The 19,775-nt window shown below is 55.8% G+C and overlaps 1 protein-coding gene across 1 annotated transcript in view; it reads right to left on the reverse strand.

Annotated features, from left to right (window-relative positions):
* Nucleotides 1-534: 534 nt before the first annotated feature.
* Nucleotides 535-19,775, reverse strand: part of JCAD (junctional cadherin 5 associated) — a 34,306-nt gene continuing 15,065 nt past the window's right edge. Inside the window, exons 3-4 of the mRNA XM_082833188.1 lie at nucleotides 4,512-8,029; nucleotides 535-915 (exon numbers count right to left, since the gene is read on the reverse strand). Of these exons, the coding sequence (XP_082689314.1) occupies nucleotides 881-915; nucleotides 4,512-8,029 (3,553 nt within the window). The 3' untranslated portion in view covers nucleotides 535-880. The remainder of the gene's footprint in view (nucleotides 916-4,511; nucleotides 8,030-19,775) is intronic.

Below are 19,775 nucleotides of genomic sequence, written 5' to 3' on the forward strand. Positions count from 1 at the left end.
TTCCTCTCACACAAAGGGATACAGAGTCTTAAATACAATAAACTTCCTTAAAAATCTGCCACCTAACAATTGTTTACATCATAGAAAAATAGCGTTTTTGTAAAAAGAAATATAGTTACTTTGTTAAAATGGTCTATTTTAAACCAGCAATTATTTTTCATATAAAGAATTTCTAAACATCCATACAGGAAATAAAAATAGATAATACTGAGTGCAAAGCAGACAACATCATGTTTGCAAACGATCAAAGCATCTCATTGCCAGATAAATAACACTCTTAGTTCATTATGGTACAAGTCTGAATCTTTCGGGAACTTAAAAGCTACAGCTTTATTCTCTGATGGCAAGTTACTTATACATAAAGTGACTTCAGCAGAAGGCCAGACTGATGAGAAATGGATCATACATATGCGTTCACATTTCCCCAGAACTCAAAGTGCTGACACACTAGCAGTGGCCTGCATCCCAGACTCTGTGACACGAGCGTGGACCGCAGGCCACGGGGAAGCGAAGGGGGCTTTACGACATTCACGGTCCTTTTAAAAAATCATTCATTATATCATCCACATTTGAGTTTTCACATACAGCCAGATTAACACCAAATTCTTTACCAGCTTGGCTAAACCCATCCTTAAGGAGGGTCTCTGTGACTCTTTTCTAAATACAGGTATTAACTCTTCGTGCCATAAAAACAGATGGTTTCAACCGACTACTGCTTTACTTCCACAGAGTGACTCTCTAGGGCTGATGAGTTTCCTGGCGGCCGTGGGGACAGGATGTCACAGCGAGGGTCCCAGCTTCCTCCCAGGCGGCGGGGCTGAGGCCACCTCAGAGATCACTCTGTTAGCAGATGACGGCCCCGCACTCCACTGGCGCGTCATCACACCCTCTCCACCCTGCTAGGGTCGTACGAATCTGCAAAAAAGAAAACGAAAGACAAGTAGCGGTATATTCAGCTGGTCTGTTGTCTGTTTAAGCCTCAGACCAGAAATAAACATGTTTAGGGAACCAAGTCCACACATGTAGCAACGTTCATTTTCAGACATCTCACCCATCTTATTGGTATTTTTTACTACGGAGTAAAAAGCTACCTAAACAGTCTAAAGGCTGTTTTAAAGGGACGTGCATGACCACTACCTAATCACAGATGGGAAAATGGGAGTTGCTTAGTATTTTGATGGTCCCTTCCTGTTGTTCACAGTGGAACATAATTAACTTTAAATGCAACTCTTGTAAAGCAGCAATGACGCTCTCAGCTGACGGTAAAGAGGATATTGTGTGCGCGTAAATTACAACTCTAAGGAAACCTTGCTGCAGAATGTGCGTCCTTGAGATCAGTGATGTCCCAGAAGGGCCTGAGGACCCCGAGACCCTGAGAGCTGGGCTGGCAATGACAGGGCTCCTGTCCCTGACCCGACAGCCGGCAGCAGGCCCTGGGAGTCTGGGCTGCCACGCTGATCCGTTCTACAGGCACACACACTGGGCCCAGGTGGCCTGGGTTTCCGAAACAGGACACCACACGAAAGAACAATAGTCCTAGACCGTCATTAGGGCTGTGGCTAGGCCCTCGGGGGCCACAGATCTCTGGGGCCCAGGCAAACCTGAGGCTTACGCGTGTGGCTCCCATGGTCAGAATTTCCTGCCACGGCAGCAGAGGTCCAGAGGTCCAGAGAACAGACAAGTCATCACCCTCGGTATTTGGAATCCTGGTTCCCACGGGCACCATTTCAGGTGAAGACAAATCACTAAGGCCCGCCCTCGTGGGTATTTCGAGCATGAACACCCTCAAAAGCTACTGCCCTTGAGGACGTGCTGACGCCCAGCCTTCTAACAGCATTATCTGGCATCATTAAACTGCCCCAGGTTCCCCACCGCGGGCCCAAGCAGACAGGCTCCCCCCACTCTTCTCCTGAACGTCTATTAGGAGAGCAGCCAGCAGAGGCTGATGGGACCAGCAGGTTCGGACACTGATGTGCCAGGATTACACTCCTCACCTGGAACATAATCCGTTCGGCAGAGATGGAGTCTAGGACCTGAATTAGTTTTGAGCTGCTGACTTCTTAGCTAGAGCGCAAAAAACCCCTAAAAAATGTTCACTGAAATGACCATCTTTAAGCTGAAGGAAAGTCTTTGATACAATGGGTGCACAACACAGATAATAAGGTTCTAGAAGGGTGTGTGTGTGTGCGTGTGCGTGTGGTTACAGATGTACACGGTATGATCTTGTTGGAAAATTCCAGAACAAAATCTGAACTTAAGCGGCCTGTGAGTTCAGGGGCAGTGAAGGGGGTCCGGCACGCTGGGGTGGCAGAGGCAGGGGTTGGGCGGGGATGGAGATGATGACTCTCGTGCCTAAAATGATAAAATGCATCAAAAGGAAAGAGTCCAAAAGCTTGTGAGCAACCAGCCTTTACTATGTCAATCAAAGACCTCTCAGAAGGACTGGCTTTGGATCCCGAGGCCAGGTGACCATCACCTGGAAGGCTGACGGGGTCACCTGAGCCACTGCACGTGTGTGAAATCGTGCCTGTGGGTCGTGCCATGCGGTCACTTCAGGAAGCTCGAGGTAGCTATGACCACGAGGAGCGCTCTGCCTTCCGATTTCTGGTCATCTTACTGTGTATCAATAACAAATGCACCAGATGGAGAGACAAGAAAGTAATCAAAATCTCGAACTGTCGGAAACTATGGTTAGAAAATATAATAATAAAGTCATGGGGGTGGGGTGGAGTTTGAATGGCTCGCTAAAATGAAAATCAACATTACCTAGGTGATTTCAGACACCCATCTGGCCCCATTCACGTGTCAAAAGGTCAGGCTACAAACTGAGGGAGTACTGAATTGAACTAGAAATTTTCTGTTACAACATATTCCCCGAAATACGTGGCCGGCCACGGACAGAGGCGTAGCGATCTCTACAAACCGGTGTTTTCCTCATAACAGGATGTGTCTTACTTCAAAATCCTTATAATTCTCAGGAGCACTGACAAAATCATCGTGATTTGATAGATAAAGAAACGCCCTTTAAAAGCCTGTGATGATGTCCTTGTAACCAGCACTTAAAAGCCAAGGGGCCTATTTTTGGTGGGAGGAGAGGGTCTCATGCTACAGCCTGACAAATCCCAATGGCTCACAAAATGGGCCACGGAGTACTTTCCACCATGATGGCAAAGGCTCCGCATTCCAGGTATTCTCTTCCGCAGCAAAGACCAACTTTGTCAACTCAGATGACCCAAGAGGGCCCTGACAAATGAGTTCTTTCGATCATGGATGCTGAGTGAGGGTGGGGGCAATGTTGGCTCATAAGAACCACTCTGCATTTGTGGGAAAACTGAAAAAGTGCCAAGGAGATTTTTTTGTTTAACCAAAATTTCGGGACTCTTCCAGCTGAAACCAGTGATCTTCTCCGTCTCCTTTTAAACCCTTGGATTTCAAAACAGGAAGCAGAGCAGCGAGGGTTGGGGGTCACCAGGTCGGCACAGCTAGTCAGATGGGAGGGCCTGGCTGACGAGGCTGGGCTGGGGTCGGGGTCCGGGGACAGCGCCGGAACACTGAGAAAGGGGTCACCCTTCCAGCAGAAGGGTCCCTTCTAGTCGGTAGTTTATGATGTGGACTTTGAATTTCCTCTAATCACGTCTAGGGTATATAATTGATAATCCACGGCGCCTGAAACAGAGATGCCAAGGGCTCTGTCGCCTGTTCCTGTCAGAGCCGAGAGGGGGAACAGGTGTCTGGGGGCACCGCTGTCACTGTCATGGGAACCTGCCTTGTGGTTCTACATGCTGAAGAAGGCTCAGGAGACACGTGAAGGTGAGGGGATGCAGGGCTCATGGGCCTGCAGGATGCTGCGGCCAGAGCCAGCTCCCCTGGGTCTTAGCCATCAGAGCACAGGGGCCGGAAGAAAGAGGGCTGGCGGGTGAACTTCCAGGGGTAGGTGGGTACTGAGAAAAGCAAACTGCTAATTCTGTCTAGACCTCTCGAGTCTTAGGAATGGTGTGGTGGTGAAGACAGATAAAAATGGGGACAAAGGATTCTGCAAGAATCACGGGGCAGGGAGTTTATCGAATCGACTGGTACGTCTTTTCCCATTAGGTTAATAGAGCAACGAGGGTTATCTGGGTGAATGGCTATTATCTGGGAAGAGAATACAGAGTCCATGGTCTCCTACGAGACTGATCAAGGTTCCTGCACTAAAGCTGGAATACTTTACTGATGTACCTCTTCACAGCTGGGGGCCCCCAAGGTTGTTTATGTCTGGAATTCTACCTAGTTGCTTACATAGATAATTTCTATCAAGACTGGATCATTTAAGATACACTATAAGATCTTGCTTTTTAAGGAAAGCTTCTGGATGATTCTTGGTAAGATGAAGACTCTTTTGGCCCATAATTCACAGGGTCAACTGCACCTTTTCTGCACCTGCAGGTTTCAGCATCCACCAACCTCGTGTTCCGATGCTCTCGGGACGCCGACTGAACACAACGCGCCCGCCCGCCTGCCCCGATCCTCACCTGGGCACCAGAAGTCCTGAGCGCCGTTCTCCTCCCTTTGTGCTGTCGGATGCCCGTCTTCTTCCAGCGGGGGGGCACCCTTGGGGTCAGAGAGCTTGTGCCTGGCGCTCAGAGCCCCGGGGCCCCTCTCGGCCTTCAGGTCCTCGGCCTCCTCCGCAGAGTCCGCGCCCCGCGAGGTCAGGAGCCTCAACCGAGACACAGAGCTCACCTCCTTCATCCTCATCAGGCGGTCGGGGTCTGCCCTCCGCGGGGGGGACGCCAGTTTCTCCTGTAAACTTTCAATCACTTTGGACGTGCTTCGGAGCCTCTTTTCGGAGGCTGCCAAATTTGGGGTCCTTTCTATAAAATGGAACAAGGTGGACCTGAAGGGTGGCTTTGTCCCCACGTCCTTGGGATGGAAGGGCCGGCACTCCTGGGGGCTGGGCTGAGGCTCGGGGACCTTGCTGGGGACGGCCCCGTCCACGCCGGCGGGCTCGGAGGCCTGGGGAGCCTGCCGGCCGCTGCCCACTTCTCCCACAAACAGAGGGCTTTCGGTCCAGCCACACCTCCTCCTGCTGTAGAAGGCGTCGGCGGACGCGGCGGGGTCACACCGCCGGTCTGGGCCGGCCGCTGCGTCCCGCCTGCGGGCCTCAAGCCCGCGGGCGCCTCCCTCAGGCTCGGGGTCTTGACTCCGCCCCGTCCTCCGGGCGCCTGGCAGCAGGGACTCCACGGCCACCTCAATGCCCAGGATCCTGGCGGCCCTGGCTTGCAGGGACTCGTTTGGGGGGATTTCTAGTGCACTGACTTCCCCCGGAGACCCCGCTAACTGGCCGGCGCTCTGCTCCTGCCCCGGCGTTAGCCCCACAGACCTCAAGTCTGGCGCCGACAGGCCTCGGGCTTTGCCAGCCACGGACAGGGGGGCCCCCGTGGTCCCCCGCCCCCCACCGCCCGCCTTGGGCGCGCTGGCTGCGCTCAGCTCCGCAGCACTGAGCTCCCGACTTGGCGGGGGCGCCCTCGGTTCCGCTGCATCGGGCGGGGGCCCTGCTGCGGCATCGCTCGGCCCGGAAGACGCGGCTCGCCTCACAGGCCTCGGGCTGACGGCCGGCTCGGGCGCCCCGGCCTCGACCTCCCGGTCCCGTCCCTCCGCCATCCGGCTCCCGGGGGGCGACGGCCCTGCGGCGCGCCCGCTGCCGTCTGCCTGCCGGGGCCCGGGGGCCCAAGGCCTCGCCTCCTCGGCCCAGCTCTCGGGCTTGCTCTTGACGCTCCCCGGCCTGGGCCCCGGGTCCTCGGGTGCCCAGCCCTCCGGGAGGCCTGGGCGCGTGGACACGGGCTGGCTGCGGCCTCCCCAGGGCGGCTCTGTCTCACTGTCCTCGCGGCCGCTGTCGCCGTCCCGGCCCCCTTCCTCCTCCTGAAGCTCCTTGTTGAAACTTTCCAACTGGCTGATCAGGTCCCAGGGGCGGCGGCTGACGGGCTTCAGGAGGAACTGCCCAAACGGCTGTCTGCTGTTGCAGGGGCCTGTGGTCGCCCCCTTGACAACCTCGGCCCTGGGCACCGGGCTGCCTCCGCGGACACGGCCGTCCACGTGTGGCTCACCCGGGCCGGCCCTTGGTGCAGGGGCCTGGCTCCTGGGCGAGGAAGACCCTGAGATGGTGCCGCCACCGCACGGGCTGAGAGGCCCCTCTTGGCCTTTCGGGGAAGGAGCCCCGGGCCTCTGGTTCTGGTCACTGGACACCAACGCCACATGCATCTGAACCTCGAAGGCGTCCAAACATCTTGGAGGCAGCGCGGTGTCGGGGGACCCTCCCCACATCTCCCCAGGGAGGGGCCACGGGCTTTGGGATTCCTGGGTGAAGCTGGTCTGCGTTTGCTGGTCTCTGTACTGCTGCCCGGGCCACGAGCCAGGACACACGAGCGCTCGGTGTTTCACAGGGTGTGGGAACCTGGGGTCGTCCGTTGGCTGGTCTCCTCCGGGGCTCCCCGGGTCTGGTTTCTGGAGCTCCGTCCTCCCGGTCATGCCGCCCATGAGCGCCTGCAGCTCCAGGTCGGTGGAGGACAAACTCAGCAGACTCTGCTCCTGCAGAGCTGCGCTCTTCTCGGGCCCAGGCCTTTCATCCACGTTCTGTTTTAAGTCATTGTTGTTCGTATCTGTAGCTGGCAGATGTGATTCTGACTTAACTGGGATGGAAACCAAACAAAATATCGTCTCGCTCATTTTTTTCTTTGAACTTTTCTTGGTCTGCAGCCCAGCTTCGAACTTTCTGAGCCGGGTTTGTATCTCACAGGTACTCTCGCCCTGGGGGCTCGGGGAGGAGACGAGGCTTTCTGCGTGCACGTCCGGCCGCTGACTCCGAGTGACGACGCAGGCGTCTCTGTGCTCAGCAAAGCCACCATCTTCTCCACCCCCGGGGAGCCGGTCCCACAGCCAGCTCTCACTCCCCGAGGGGCCCCGAACGACAGCCTCCCGCTGCAGGCTTCCAGGCGCCGGCTCCATGGCAGGGACAGGGCCGTCCAGCTTCACGTCTTCCCAGAACCCGTGGGGTCGGGCGAGTCTAATGTGTCGTATCCGTGGGTCGTCGAAGGGGATGTACAGGACGGAGCCGTCACAAGCCGTGGCGGGGCGGGGCTGCGGGAGGACCCCGACAGGAGAGCACGGGCTGGGCCCCAGCTCCTCCTCGGCTCCCCGGGGGCCCGAAGGGGGCTGGCCGCCGGCAGCAGCCTTCTCCACCGGGTGCTGCTGCGCGTGGCGGCCTCCGCCCTCGGGCCTCCGCCCTCGGGCCTCCCCCGGGCAGGCGGGTGCGGCGGCCTGGAGCGGCGACCGGTAGGAGGGCGGAGGCACGTACACCGGGGGCTCCAGGCCGGGCTCAGGCGCGCACGGCTCCTGCCTGGCGGCGTCGTTCGCCTTGGCCGAGGGGGCGGCAGCCGAGTCCGGCTGCCGGCTGTCCGCGTAGCTGCCGTTTTCCGCGCCGGCCCTGCAGTGTTGGTGGGAGCCGTAAGATGGAGGTTTGAGGGGTCTCCCAAACCGAGGCCGGGGTAAGGGGGCCGAGGAGCCGCCCTTCTCGGGGTTCCTGGTGGCTTCCGAATCGCGAGCACCGAATGAAGGCTGAAATGCCGCTTGAGGGACACCTGGAAAGTGCCCGTCGCTCAAAGGGATGGGAATCTCCACGCAGCTCAGGCTCTCGGGGGAAAGAACCCTCGGCAGCGAATGGCGTTTCTCGGAGGTCAAGCCGTGGCCTCCGAGCACACACGGGTACAGGTCTTGGAACAGCTTCTCCCCGACGCCAGCCGGCATCTGCCCCCCCGGGTTCCGTGGCTGGGCCTGGCCTCCGACGCGGACGCTCTGCCATCTGGCGGGAGCCGCCAGTCCCAGCCCTTCCTCGCCAAGTGCCCTCCGCATCGCGCCCTCGCTCCTTCCGCCAGCCTCCCGGGGCCCCTGGGTGGCTTGCGCGGGCGCGCTGGGGGCCCGGGCCGGCTCCTCGCGGGCTTCTTGCTCCCTCCTCCGGTGGGTATGGCTGCGGCTGGCCGGGGGCTGCTGGCGGAGCCTGCGAGACAGAGAGGCACGCGGTTACGCCAGGGAGGACGTGCGCGGGGAGCCTGCCTGGGCCGTGACTGCTGAAAACCGCACCCTGGGCCTTCCCTGGCGGCGCAGGGGTGAGGAGTCCGCCTGCCAGCGCGGGGGACGCGTGTGTGAGCCCTGGTCCGGGAAGGTCCCACATGCCGTGGAGCAACTAAGCTTGTGCGCCACAACTACTGAGCCTGTGCCCTAGAGCCCACACGCCACAACTACTGAGCCTGCGTGCTACAACTACGGAGCCCTGCACCACAACTACTGAGCCCATGTGCTACAACTACTGAGCCCGTGCACCACAACTACTGAGCCTGTGCCCTAGAGCCCACACGCCACAACTACTGAGCCTGCGTGCTACAACTACTGAGCCTGTGCACCACAACTACTGAGCCTGGGCTCTAGAGCTCATGCGCCACAACTACTGAGCGTGCGTGCTACAACTACGGAGCCCGTGCACCACAACTACTGAGCCTGGGCTCTAGAGCCCATGCACCACAACTACTGAGCCTGTGCCCTAGAGCCCACATGCCACAACTACTGAGCCTGCGTGCTACAACTACTGAGCTGGTGCACCACAACTACTGAGCCTGTGCTCTAGAGCCCATGCACCACAACTACTGAGCCCATGTGCTACAACGACTGAGCCCGTGCACCACAACTACTGAGCCTGTGCCCTACAGCCCACATGCCACAACTACTGAGCCTGCATGCTACAACTACTGAGCCGGTGCACCACAACTACTGAGCCTGCACTCTAGAGCCCGCGAGCCGCAACTACTGAGCCCGTGTGCCACAACTACTGAAGCCCACGCACCTAGAGCCCATGCTCTGCAACACGAGAAGCCACCGCAGTGAGAAGCCCATGCACCGCAACAAAGAGTAGCCCCCGCTCACCACAACTGGAGAAAGCCTGCATGCAGCAGTGAAGGCCCAATGCAGCCAAAAATAAATAAAATTAAAAAAAAAAAAAAAGCAATGAACTATAAAACAAAAACACACTCCCAACCCCAGCACTCGTCGACTTGGAAGAAGCCACGGCCCACGAATAAGGGCTGGAAGGCAGCCAGCTGTTCTGCCATTGCGCGCCTAGCGACAGGCTGCGCTCAAGAACTTCAGGACTTCGCACGCACGTGAGCGAGGCCAGGCTCAGGGCTCTGAAATGCCCGAGGGGACCGGGCTTCCAGAGTGTGGCCCTGGGCCCTGGACTCCGTCCCCAGCTCAGGCGGGACGGCTGCTTGCTCTCTGGGGGCGGGTCTGGGAACCCGCGTCGAGTGTGGGCAGGAATCACGAGGGGGCCGCTCAGGTGAGGACCCTGGGTCCCAGTCCAGAGGCTGACTCAGCAGGCCTGGGTGGGGCTCCATAAAAGGCACTCCTGCCAGGTCCCTGGGTGCTGCCTGTGCTGTGGGTCCCAGCACCCCCGCCCGGCACCATCACTGAGGGCGGGCGTCAACCATGAGCGCACGGCAGTCGGGGGACCCCGCCTCCCCACGCCCGTAGGCAGCATCCCAGCTCCACCCCGTGAGAGTCTCCGAGGCAGGCGGGCAGCCAGGCACCGCGTCTCTCCGCGGCCCCCAGCTCTTCCCAGCGTCTGGATGAGACGGAGGCTCCAGCAGAGTTCCCACACCCCCCGAAGGTAACAACCCCCCACTGGGCTCATTAAATATACACATTATCAATGTCCCTGCCCCTAAAAGTTCAGATTCAGTAGCTCCGGGTTAGGGTCCGGTGTCTATTGTTACCAAGCTCTCTGGGCATCTTGTCTTCGGGGGACGTGGGAAACACGCTTGGGCCACCTTCTGAGACTGAGGGGCTCTGCTCCGGAGAAGAGCCCTCTGCCAGGTAACGGATGCTGGCACCTGCGGCCGGCCAGCTCCAGGCTGTGGCCCACCGCCCGGCTGGGCGTCAGGGTTTCCCTGTGAGCCTTTAAACCATACCACCGCCCAGGGCCCACCCCCAGACAGGGGATCTCATCAGTGCCGCCAGGAGCCTGGGCCCAGATATTTCAAAGCCTCCTCAAATGACTCTGGCAGCCCGAGTATAGAGCTGCTCTACTGCAGCTGAAGGAAGGATCTGAACACTGCTGAACTGTGCAGAAATATTAAGCGACTGCCTACAAACCGGCAGAGACCAGGACTGTAACACAGAAAACCCATGAGGTGGAAGGAAGCCTGGGGCGTTCCGCTACCTCGATTAACCACGGGCTAAGCAGGAAAGGTTCCAACTCTACAAGTCCTGATTGCTTTTTAAATTATAAAAGTAATATGCACTCATTGTTGAGAATGTGGAAAAATATAGGAAAGTACAAACCCCAGAAATCGCTCGTAGTCTTTATACCCAGAGACAGTCATTTTGATGTATATCTTCTGGTCTGTGTGTGTGTGAGGATGTGGATTTTCAAACAGCCTTAGTGTTGATCTGCTTTCTGGTTTTACGTCAACATTCCCCAACATCTGCAGCGCAAACGACAGCCAACACTTACATAGCGGTGACAGTGTGCTAGGTCCTTACTGAGTGCTTTCCTAACTCATTTAAGCTTCACCAGCACCCCTCCGAGGTAGGAACTGCTGTCAGTCCCATTTTACAGAGGAGGAAACTGAGGCACAGAGAGGTTGAACAACTCTCCCAAGTCACACAGCTTGCAAGTGGTGGGAAAAGAATTCAAACCCAACAAATGTGGCCATAAAGCCCAGTTAGCCACCATATTTCACTTCTTCCAGCGTAATGGCAAATTCCTCACGAGCACAGTTTCAATGGGAGAATAGCAGTCTATCACGTGTACGTGCTTTATTTAACCATGATGCTGCTATCAGACATCCACGTCGCTTACGCTCTAAAACACTTCTGAGAAACTCTATTCACCAACACTAAGCAGGTCCCAGGTTATTTAGAATCAATCCGTAGAAAAGGAAGCGGCAGATCAGGGGATCATGATATCCCTGTTGTGCAATGTGACCTCAGATCGGTCCGGCCCGTTTAGGCTCGTCCCACCCGCAGCGTGGAGCAGAGCTGGCCCTGCCGCACTGTTCCCGTGTCCGGCTATCACAGCCGATGTGTTTCCTTACTAGACAAGTGCAAGTAATCTCTCATTGGTTTTTTTTTTTTTTTTATGTGCTTATCGGCAAACGTCTGGAGGAACTGAAATCCTGAGGTGCGATTTGTCCACGTTCGGGCCACGAGCATAATCAGAGACAAACCAAGAATGACACAAACAGGACAAGGATATAAACAGGCTGTAGTTGCCTACGCCAGGAAGGGGGCCAGTTTTCTTCCCCGCCCAAAAATGTTCTGTTATCACCTCAACTTTGTCAAAGCTGCCATTTGTAACTGATCAAAACGGCTGGGCATTCTAGGCAAAACTTTCTTCTATTTGCACAATACAGCAAAACCCCAGTTTCAAGAAAACACAGATCCACCCGGAGAACTTTAAATAATCTATTTTAAAGAGTACACATGACAGAGAAAACTTTTATACGAAGCAATTATTTCACAAACATCTAGTTTGTACCTAGTCTGAGCCTGGCTCTCACAGGCACACGTGGCCCACGCGGTGACAGTTCTGGTGAATTTCTCCTTCAGACAAGTTATCAAGTTGGATATCTACTGGCTTCAGTGTATGACGTCCATTAACAGCTAAAATGTGTGCCACTTCACATGGCTTCAAAGCCAAGAATGTGTTTTCCGGTACCTTTGAGGAAATAAGCTGAGATCAAATTTTTCTTTTTTAAAAATGAGACTAATAATTTACATTTACAAAACGTTAACAATGGGACGTTTCACAAAAAACATGCTGAACGCGTTAATACGGGGTGGGAAAAAGATAAGGAAAGCCAAGTGGCGTGTGAGAGCCCAAATAAACGGTGTCGACAAGGTCAGTGAGACACGCAGGGTCTTTGTACAGAATCCCTGGGAGAACAGGTCAGAGAGGAGACAGAAGCCACACCTGCGAGCAGCTCCCTGAGTATCAGAAAACAGACACGATGACGACAGAACCACTGATCGCGGTGTTTGGAAAATCTTTGAAACATAAACATGTGAAAAACAACATGTCTATAGGAAAAGAGGCAGATCTGTTTGCTGAAGGTATAAAGGCTGATGATGAAAAAAGTGAGGAGACCTTTCTGTCTGTTCACATGACATTTTCAACCGCAACAGGAAATCCCACCATCCTTTCTAAAAGGAAAGCCTACTTAGAAGGGCAGCAGGGGCCATGGTTTTTAACCATGGTTGCACCCACTGCAGGATTATCCCCTCCACGGTCCTCAGAGCTGCACCAACCTGTGATCGCCTGGGCTCAATGCAGCCTAGCTCTGTGCCTGATACCCCGCGGGCGGGGGGAGATGCCCTCCTCCCTTCCCCACAAGGTCCTGAATCTGGTCCCCCAAGGGCAGCCCCCAAAGGCTCGTCTTCTCTGTGGAGGTCGGGAGGCCCCACCGAAGTGGTCCCCAGTCTAGTGACTTCTTCCCATTGGCAGGGCCACCACCCTAGCAGATGCTGGTGCCGCCCCATGACCTTGAAACCCTGGTGTCACTTCCTTCAGAAGCCACGCCCTCTTCCAGATGGGAGGGTCAGTCTTACCCAGGAGCACAGTCTGAGCATAAGGGTAGTATACATCCCTTAAAGGACCTCCCACCCCGTGAAGGAGCAGTGCTTTCCTTCTAGGTTGGCAGGGGCACTGGGGCATCTCTTTAGAGGGACTCAGCGCCCGCAGCCCAGTGCTGGGTGTCTGGCACGTTTCTGGGACGCGGTCAGCTATCTAGTGCTACAGAATTTCCTCCCCAATCCTCTCTGGGCCTGGAAGTCTGCAATTTCACTTTCTAGCATGCCGTGGTATATTCAGTATACTACACTGTGTGACTAACCCTCTGACTCAGGGTAACAGATAAGCTAATTTTGGAAAGGGGAGCTTTAAGGTCAAGAAGAGATCACGACTAAGGTTTAGAGGTTAGCACAAATTAAGATCAGTCAGAAGAGACAAAGCTGCTCTGGGAACATAATGGACAGATCACTATTCAGCCAACGGCTCAAGGTGAACAAGAACTGCAAGTTGCACTGGCACAGAGGTAACTAAGAGACACACAACTGTCGGGTCAGACGGTGAATGTACTGTTACGCCTGCTTTCCACAATGTCGCGATGAGTGAGTGCAAATGATAAATACTACAGAATCAGCTGAAATAAAGGACCAGGGAGACTATTTCAGGAGGTTACTGTTTGGTTTTTTTGTTTTTTTTTTTTAAATACACACACTTAACAATGGGTCTGGAAGAGGAAGCATGATAAATGACAGGACTGATGAATGATGCTAACTTTAGCATGTGCGGGAGGGGCGGGGCAGGAGGACAGTCCAAAGCACTCTAGGTATCCACACGGACAGGTAACTAAGCAGACCCACCCGGGAAACACATCTGCTGACGCAGGGGATGGAAGGCCCTCTGAGTCTGGTCCTCCACCCGGGGGTATGAACGCCTGAGCCTGGGTCCAGGGCCCACAGAGATGAGCTCAGGATGGGTAGCGCCCCCGGGCAGGGCTGGCTATCAGAGCGCGTTACCAGCAGTGGACGCAACTTGCTCTCGTGGCAGCCGGCAGTTTTCTGCATCATCTTCGGGGTAGGACTTCAAGAGATTTTTGATTCTGCGAGGTCTGGTGAAGACCTTTTATCCAAGTGACCGAAGTCAGAGGCCCCGCCCAAGAGGCCCTGCTGCGGGGAGGGGCGTTTAGGGTCGTTGCTTGCTTTTTACAAACCAGCGCCTGGAGCTGCAGTTCTCGGGGATACACGTGGGGCAGACGCCGTCCCCTCCCTCCCAGATGTGGGACCCTCCCCCCAGTGGCTGGGCAGCTGCCCTGCACTTCCTCTGGGTGACCTGGCCCCTTCTGACGGACTTCCCAGCTTCAGGAAGAAAGGGCTGAAGTGGGGAGAAGTGGGATGAGAAGACAGGGCCTGTGGTCAGGTTGCCGGGGAGCGGCGGACCCCCAAGGAGGGCGGCTCCCGGCGATGGAGCTGCCGAGGCGCCCCTCAGTGGCGCCACCAGGGGGCGGGGTGGGGACGCTGCCCGGAGTGTGTGGGCGTCTCCTGGGGGCGCTGGACGGCGGGGGGTCCAGACACCTGCAGCAGGGCTTCGTGACCACGTACCCTCGGCAACACGCCTCACCTACCCTAGCCTGTGACTCCTCCCCTGTCCAGTGGATGGTCCGAACGCCTTCCTTTTCAAGCTTGTTGGGAGGATTAATGAGATAATACATTTCAACTGTTTGTCAGAGTGTCTAACATACGAACCCCCTGTTTTTAGCTACTAGCACCATCATGAACCCCATTAAAAGCAATTCTCAGCAGGGTGGCTCCATTTCGAAAGTCTTTGCCTCACATGGTACACGGAGCGGGTGAGGGGCAGGCAGGGAAGAGACAAGTGAGTGTCTGCCCTCGAGTGGGGTTATTGTAGACCCGTACTGTCCTCTCCTAAGCTGTAATCAATGGGCCTGCACTGACTGACATAACAAGACCCTGACCCTCCGGCCAGGCTCTAAGGGAGGGTCCGTAACAACGATGTCCAGCCAACCAATATCTAGTCTATTCAAACAAAGCAGGAAGAGCAAGCTGGGGCCCATCTTCTCTCTCATGAATCCACTAGGTAAGGCAGATTATTCCAGAATGTTCCCCGTGTTCTCGTAATAAGGACATATCCTTATGGATATATATGGGTGTTTCCTCACCTACTAAATAACCCAGTCCTCTAGCTAAAGAAGGAACTCGTCACCAGCAAGTCTCCTCTTGGTGATAATGTTGCTGCCAAGACAAATGGAGCTCTTGGCTGTGCTGATGTCCTCCTCCTCCTCCCCACTGTTCTCCCTGAAGTCTCATGTTCAAAGGGTCCAACCTGATTCTTCTTGGGAAAACATGGTGAGGGTAGAGCAACATGGAAGCACGCGCAGGGAGAGGACCAGCGTCCGGGCTTCTGGAAGCTGACACTGCTGATGAACAGAAACAAAGTGCCTCGGAAGAAGGGTTTACAACAAGACAACGGGAAATCGGAGGTCTGGAGCTTCGCGTGCGCTGATGAGCGCTCCAGCTCACACAGCCCGTACTTTGCTCTGTGAAGTGGTCAAACTAAAAAGGCCTAACACTTAGGAGACGAAGCCGCAGCTACAAGACAAATGATGTTTGTGGAAGTGTAATTCTGTACAGAGAAAGAGATACATGGAAACAGATGTTAAACTCGAGGCATTCCGTTTGCGGAGAACCATTGTAAGAAGGATATGATGGGAGAGAGGCTTAAAAAGCCTCTGCAAAGGAGCTGTTTACCAAAGCCAGTAGCGCCACCTAGAACGACGCCCACTGATCGCATGGGAGGCTCCCCAGACGAGGCCCCTCACCCCACATCAGAGAGCCTCTCAGACTGCTGAGTCTAATTAGCTATGACTGCGCTGACGACAGGACACACTTACAAGCTATTCTCAGGATTTCTGGGGCTGAGCAGAAAAGAGCTTATTGTGGTACAACTTTCAGGTTCAGACCTCTGCTATGTTACGTTACTTTACAGCTTCCTCTGATTATAGCATTTCAAAGGAAACACAGTAAGGAAACAGGGAATGCCTGATAACAGTGTTTCACAAGTTTAATGGTAGCCGAGTATTATTCAATGATGGCTACTTGCATTTAAGCATGCAGTTTCCTCCACATATAGATAACAGCTAGCTTTTCTCCTGTGCGCGTTTCCTCTGTTTCCCCTTAATCTTTGTGTGTGTGTGTGTGTGTGTGTGTGTGTGTGTGTGTGTTGGCAAGCACACCCTGCAACAAGGCAGTATGTGCAGAAATAGTTAAACTTGGTACAAACTGATGAACTGAAAGTCTACTCGTTATAAGCTTTGAGCACAGATGTAAATACCAGCTTTCAGAAGCATCCTTTTCATGTTGCCATGGGGAGGACAGAGAGGCCACAGAGAAGATGCACACAGTTAGTATCTGCTGTTGGTTATACGGCCAAGATTAGGACACAACAAAAACCTAGCATTAAATCATCTGACATCTAGAACGCTGTCTGCAGTTTTACAGACATCCTGGGTTTCCCTGCTATGTACATCCTGGGTTTCCCTGCTATGTACATCCTCGGTTTTCCTGCTATGGGAATACTGTAGTGACATCTGACGTGACCTGTGAGTTTTCTTCTGTACCACGTGGGTGACTCACACAGCCAGTTTCAACACCCCAGTCCGGTCCCTGAGACCATCTAGGAGTGCTTTAGCGCCCCGGTGAACACTCCGCGGAGTGAATGACTCATGGGGGACGTGCCAGGGCTTTAGGGTTCCTAAATCAACGGTCTGGGAAGAGAAAAGAAAATATGTGTGGGGTGCACGGTCAGCCCCGCGCCCACCCTGGCCTGGAGAGCGGCCTCATCCGAAGCCTTCCGCCCAGAGCGGGTGAGGCCCGGACACCCACCGCCGTCCAGCCGCCCTGCCCTGGCCAGCCCCCCGCGTGCTGACCGCCGACCAGAACAGGGCCGCAGGCTCACCATGCCCAAAGCATCTCTGGCTGCCCCAAACTACACATACCTTCTCTCGGAAATTTAAACTAAGACCCAAGGGCGGAAGTCGGCGGGGGCTCTGGAGCCAAACCTCTGCCTCCACGTGGGACTCAAGTCCCGGGGAGCCCAAGTTAGCGGGAAGTGGGAACTGCTGGTGACGTCAGTGGAGGAGCTGCAGTGCAGGGAGACGCAGTGACAGGCAACACCTCGGGCGGAGAGGGTCCCGCAGGGACGGGCCACAGCCTGGAGAGACCCGGGCTAATGGCCCGTCCTGGGCCCAGCTTGCTCGTCCCACATCGGGTGAGGCTGCCAGTCTTCGTGTCCTGCGGGCCAAGCCCCCGTGGTATCCTCACACCTCCCCCTTCACGCAGGTGCCTCTGCTTCCCTGCGCCCGGAGAAGCCACAAGGATGGAAGCTTTCCCGCCAGGGACCAGGCGGCCCCCGGGAGTTCTGCTGAGCCTGTGACTGTCCCCTCCCCACCCGTCCCCCAAGGTTGGCATAAACGAAGGCACCAAGGCCGCGACCTCAGAGCTGGGGTCGACAGTGCAGGTGACGGGGCCGCACAGCCAGCGTTTGTGCTTTACACGCTCGTCCAGTCTCCAGCCCTGAGAAGTCAGTCCCGGCAACACGTGGGACGCAGCTTTGGAAAGCAGTGACTCTAACTGTCGCTCTGGATAAACGGTCTCCCCACTTGAGCCGAAGGGCTTCTCAGCAGGTTCAGCCGGTCCTGCACCCCTCCTGCCACCCCAGGAGCTCGGTATCGCTCAATCTAACAACAGCGACAGCTCAGAGCACAGCCTCTCCGCCCACTTAGGAAGCGTGGGTCCTGCATTTGGGAACCTAGTCAAGGCTCCAAATCTGTTCTGTGTTCCTCCCCGCCTTTTTTTTTTTTTAACATTTTGCTGCATATAACCAGCTCATACACGAAAAACTCTAAGGTGATGTGAGTTATCAATCCTATCGTTCTTCATTCTCACCCGGGAGCCCTGATGTTCCAGCCACGCCCAGATGACGGGCGACACTGCTCCCCACCTACGTGGCCTCGGCCTGCGTGCGCAGGGCGGCGTCATTACCCGGCTCTGACCAGGGAGCACAGATGCCGTCCCTACGCAGCTCCCCAGACAGGAAGGGGCTCAGCGGCGCGTGGGAGTTGCTACCCCCCCCCACGGGCAGGGAGTGCAGGGGAGGACATGAGGATGGCCCAGCACAGGCGACGGGCCCCGCCAGGCACAGTGTGGCCAGGCCCGGTGCTGCTGTGGCCCGAGCCGGGCTTCCCTCCACGCCAGCACCGAGTGCGTGGCCCTTGCAGAGTCACTGACGTTCTCTGAGCTTCAAGCTCTTGGCTGTAAAATAGCGACATTGCTAACATGCCTACCTCTCCACCATTCCACCAGAATAAAACAAAGCAGTCTCCTTTCGGCCCCTGTGGCCTCTTCCAAACTGCTCTGAGCCCCCCGTCCCCAGGAGGTCCAGGGGTGCTGCGGACCTGCCTGTGGTGAGGGCACTCTCTAAGGCAGACCTCACCCCACCGAGGAACTGCAGGATGAGGGGCCCCTGTGCAGCTCCCCAGTCACCCTGATGGCTTGGAGTTGGACAGCGCATCCTGGGCCCCAGCGGCCCCCCAGACCCGGAGGCCAGCCCGGCAGGGTCACAGTGGGGACCAGGCCAGGTGCAGGAGCACGGCTGCCTCGCCCCGTGACTAAAGGCTGGGATCTAGCTGCGCGCCACTGATGCTTCCCGACTCAGAATTAAGCTTTAACTGTTAGCACCTATTTATTTCCTCTCAAGGCACGCTTCTCCCGAAAGGGCAACGTAATCCCCTCCAGCCTACCTTTCCGCCTGCCTCCTCTTTCCAGTTCTCTACTGGCCACTAAAGAAAGAAAACGTCTTTTCACTTCAAGCCAGGAAGCTGGGCAGCGGGTCTCTGAGGCACGGGGCGCTGGCATGGATCTCTGCAAACATGAATGCGTTTTCTCTTTCTACCCTACAAGGCAACCTTCAATCCAAAAGCACCTCGACACCTCCCAAGTTAACCGGGCAGCCTCAGAACCGGGGGGGAACGGCCAGATCTCTCAGAACTCCGTCGACAGGCAAAGACGTCCCAGCGCTGCTCTCAACCCAGCTGAGCCCTTCACTTGTGACAGAAAGAAAGGCGCCTACAGGTCTGAGGGAGGCTGGGATGGAGGGCCTTGAGGTTCCCAGGCCCCCGTGATCACACAGGGCTAGGGAATCCTGAGCAAGCTGTGAACGGGGCTGGGAGCCTCACTGCCCACGTGGAATCCTTCAGGGGATTCTACTGCTTCCCGAGCAGGACCCAACTCTGATCTCTGATTCAGCCCTTTGGACTGGGATGGACCCCACTCGTGGCACGTGTGCAGGGATTCCAAGGCCATCGTCTTCACCTCGTTAGAAACTAAACCTTCTGCTTCTCAACAACTGTTACGAGGCTGGGTGGATGAACTGAATCCCTGGGCTTATACTGGACACACTGTGTGCCCAGCACGTAGCAAGCTCTGCAGGAGATGCAGAAGGGGGAGCAGGGCACAGCCTTGGTGCCCTGAAATCCAGGGTGGAAGGTGCAGGTGTGTGCTCAGCACAGAACCGGAAGCACAGGAGGCGGGGTGAAACCCAGAACGCGTTTGTGCAGCAGCAGCTAAGGCTGTCCTGGCTCTCGGACAACATACCCGCAATCACCCTCCTCCAAAACCCACGGTGGCCATGCTTTTCAGGGAACATGGCTGCAAAGGCAATAGTGGACATAAGGGCAGGTTTTGAAGGGCAAGGTTAAAAAAAAGCAGCTTCAAGCCCTTCTCCATCCTGGGCGCCCTCCTGAACCCACCCCATCAGTGACAACCTCGCCCTCCACAGAGAGGCAGCTCTGACTTGGCAACACAAACCTGCTTCTACTCCACTGGGTGTGAAGAGGGGCCCGCCCCTTTGCTTGTACTCAGTGACCAAGGTGTTGAACGCTCCGACCTGTAAGAGCAAAATTCCTCCCCTGAAGGCTGTCGACCAACGAGGAAGATCCTCCCTGTGAAAGGCGACCTGTAACCGTGGAAGCTAGTTCATTCCCTTTGGACTAGACTCACTGCCCTTTTCGTTTGCATGTCTGTTTGCTTCCCTTAAACAGAGGCCTCTGCTCCCACCTGTTTGGGTGGCCCATTTTGCCCGGCTGGCAGCCTCGCGCTCTTTGTAGGCACGGCCC

This window comes from Leucopleurus acutus (assembly GCF_964270905.1).
Source record: "Leucopleurus acutus genome assembly, chromosome: 1".
Classification (NCBI taxonomy): domain Eukaryota; kingdom Metazoa; phylum Chordata; class Mammalia; order Artiodactyla; family Delphinidae; genus Leucopleurus; species Leucopleurus acutus.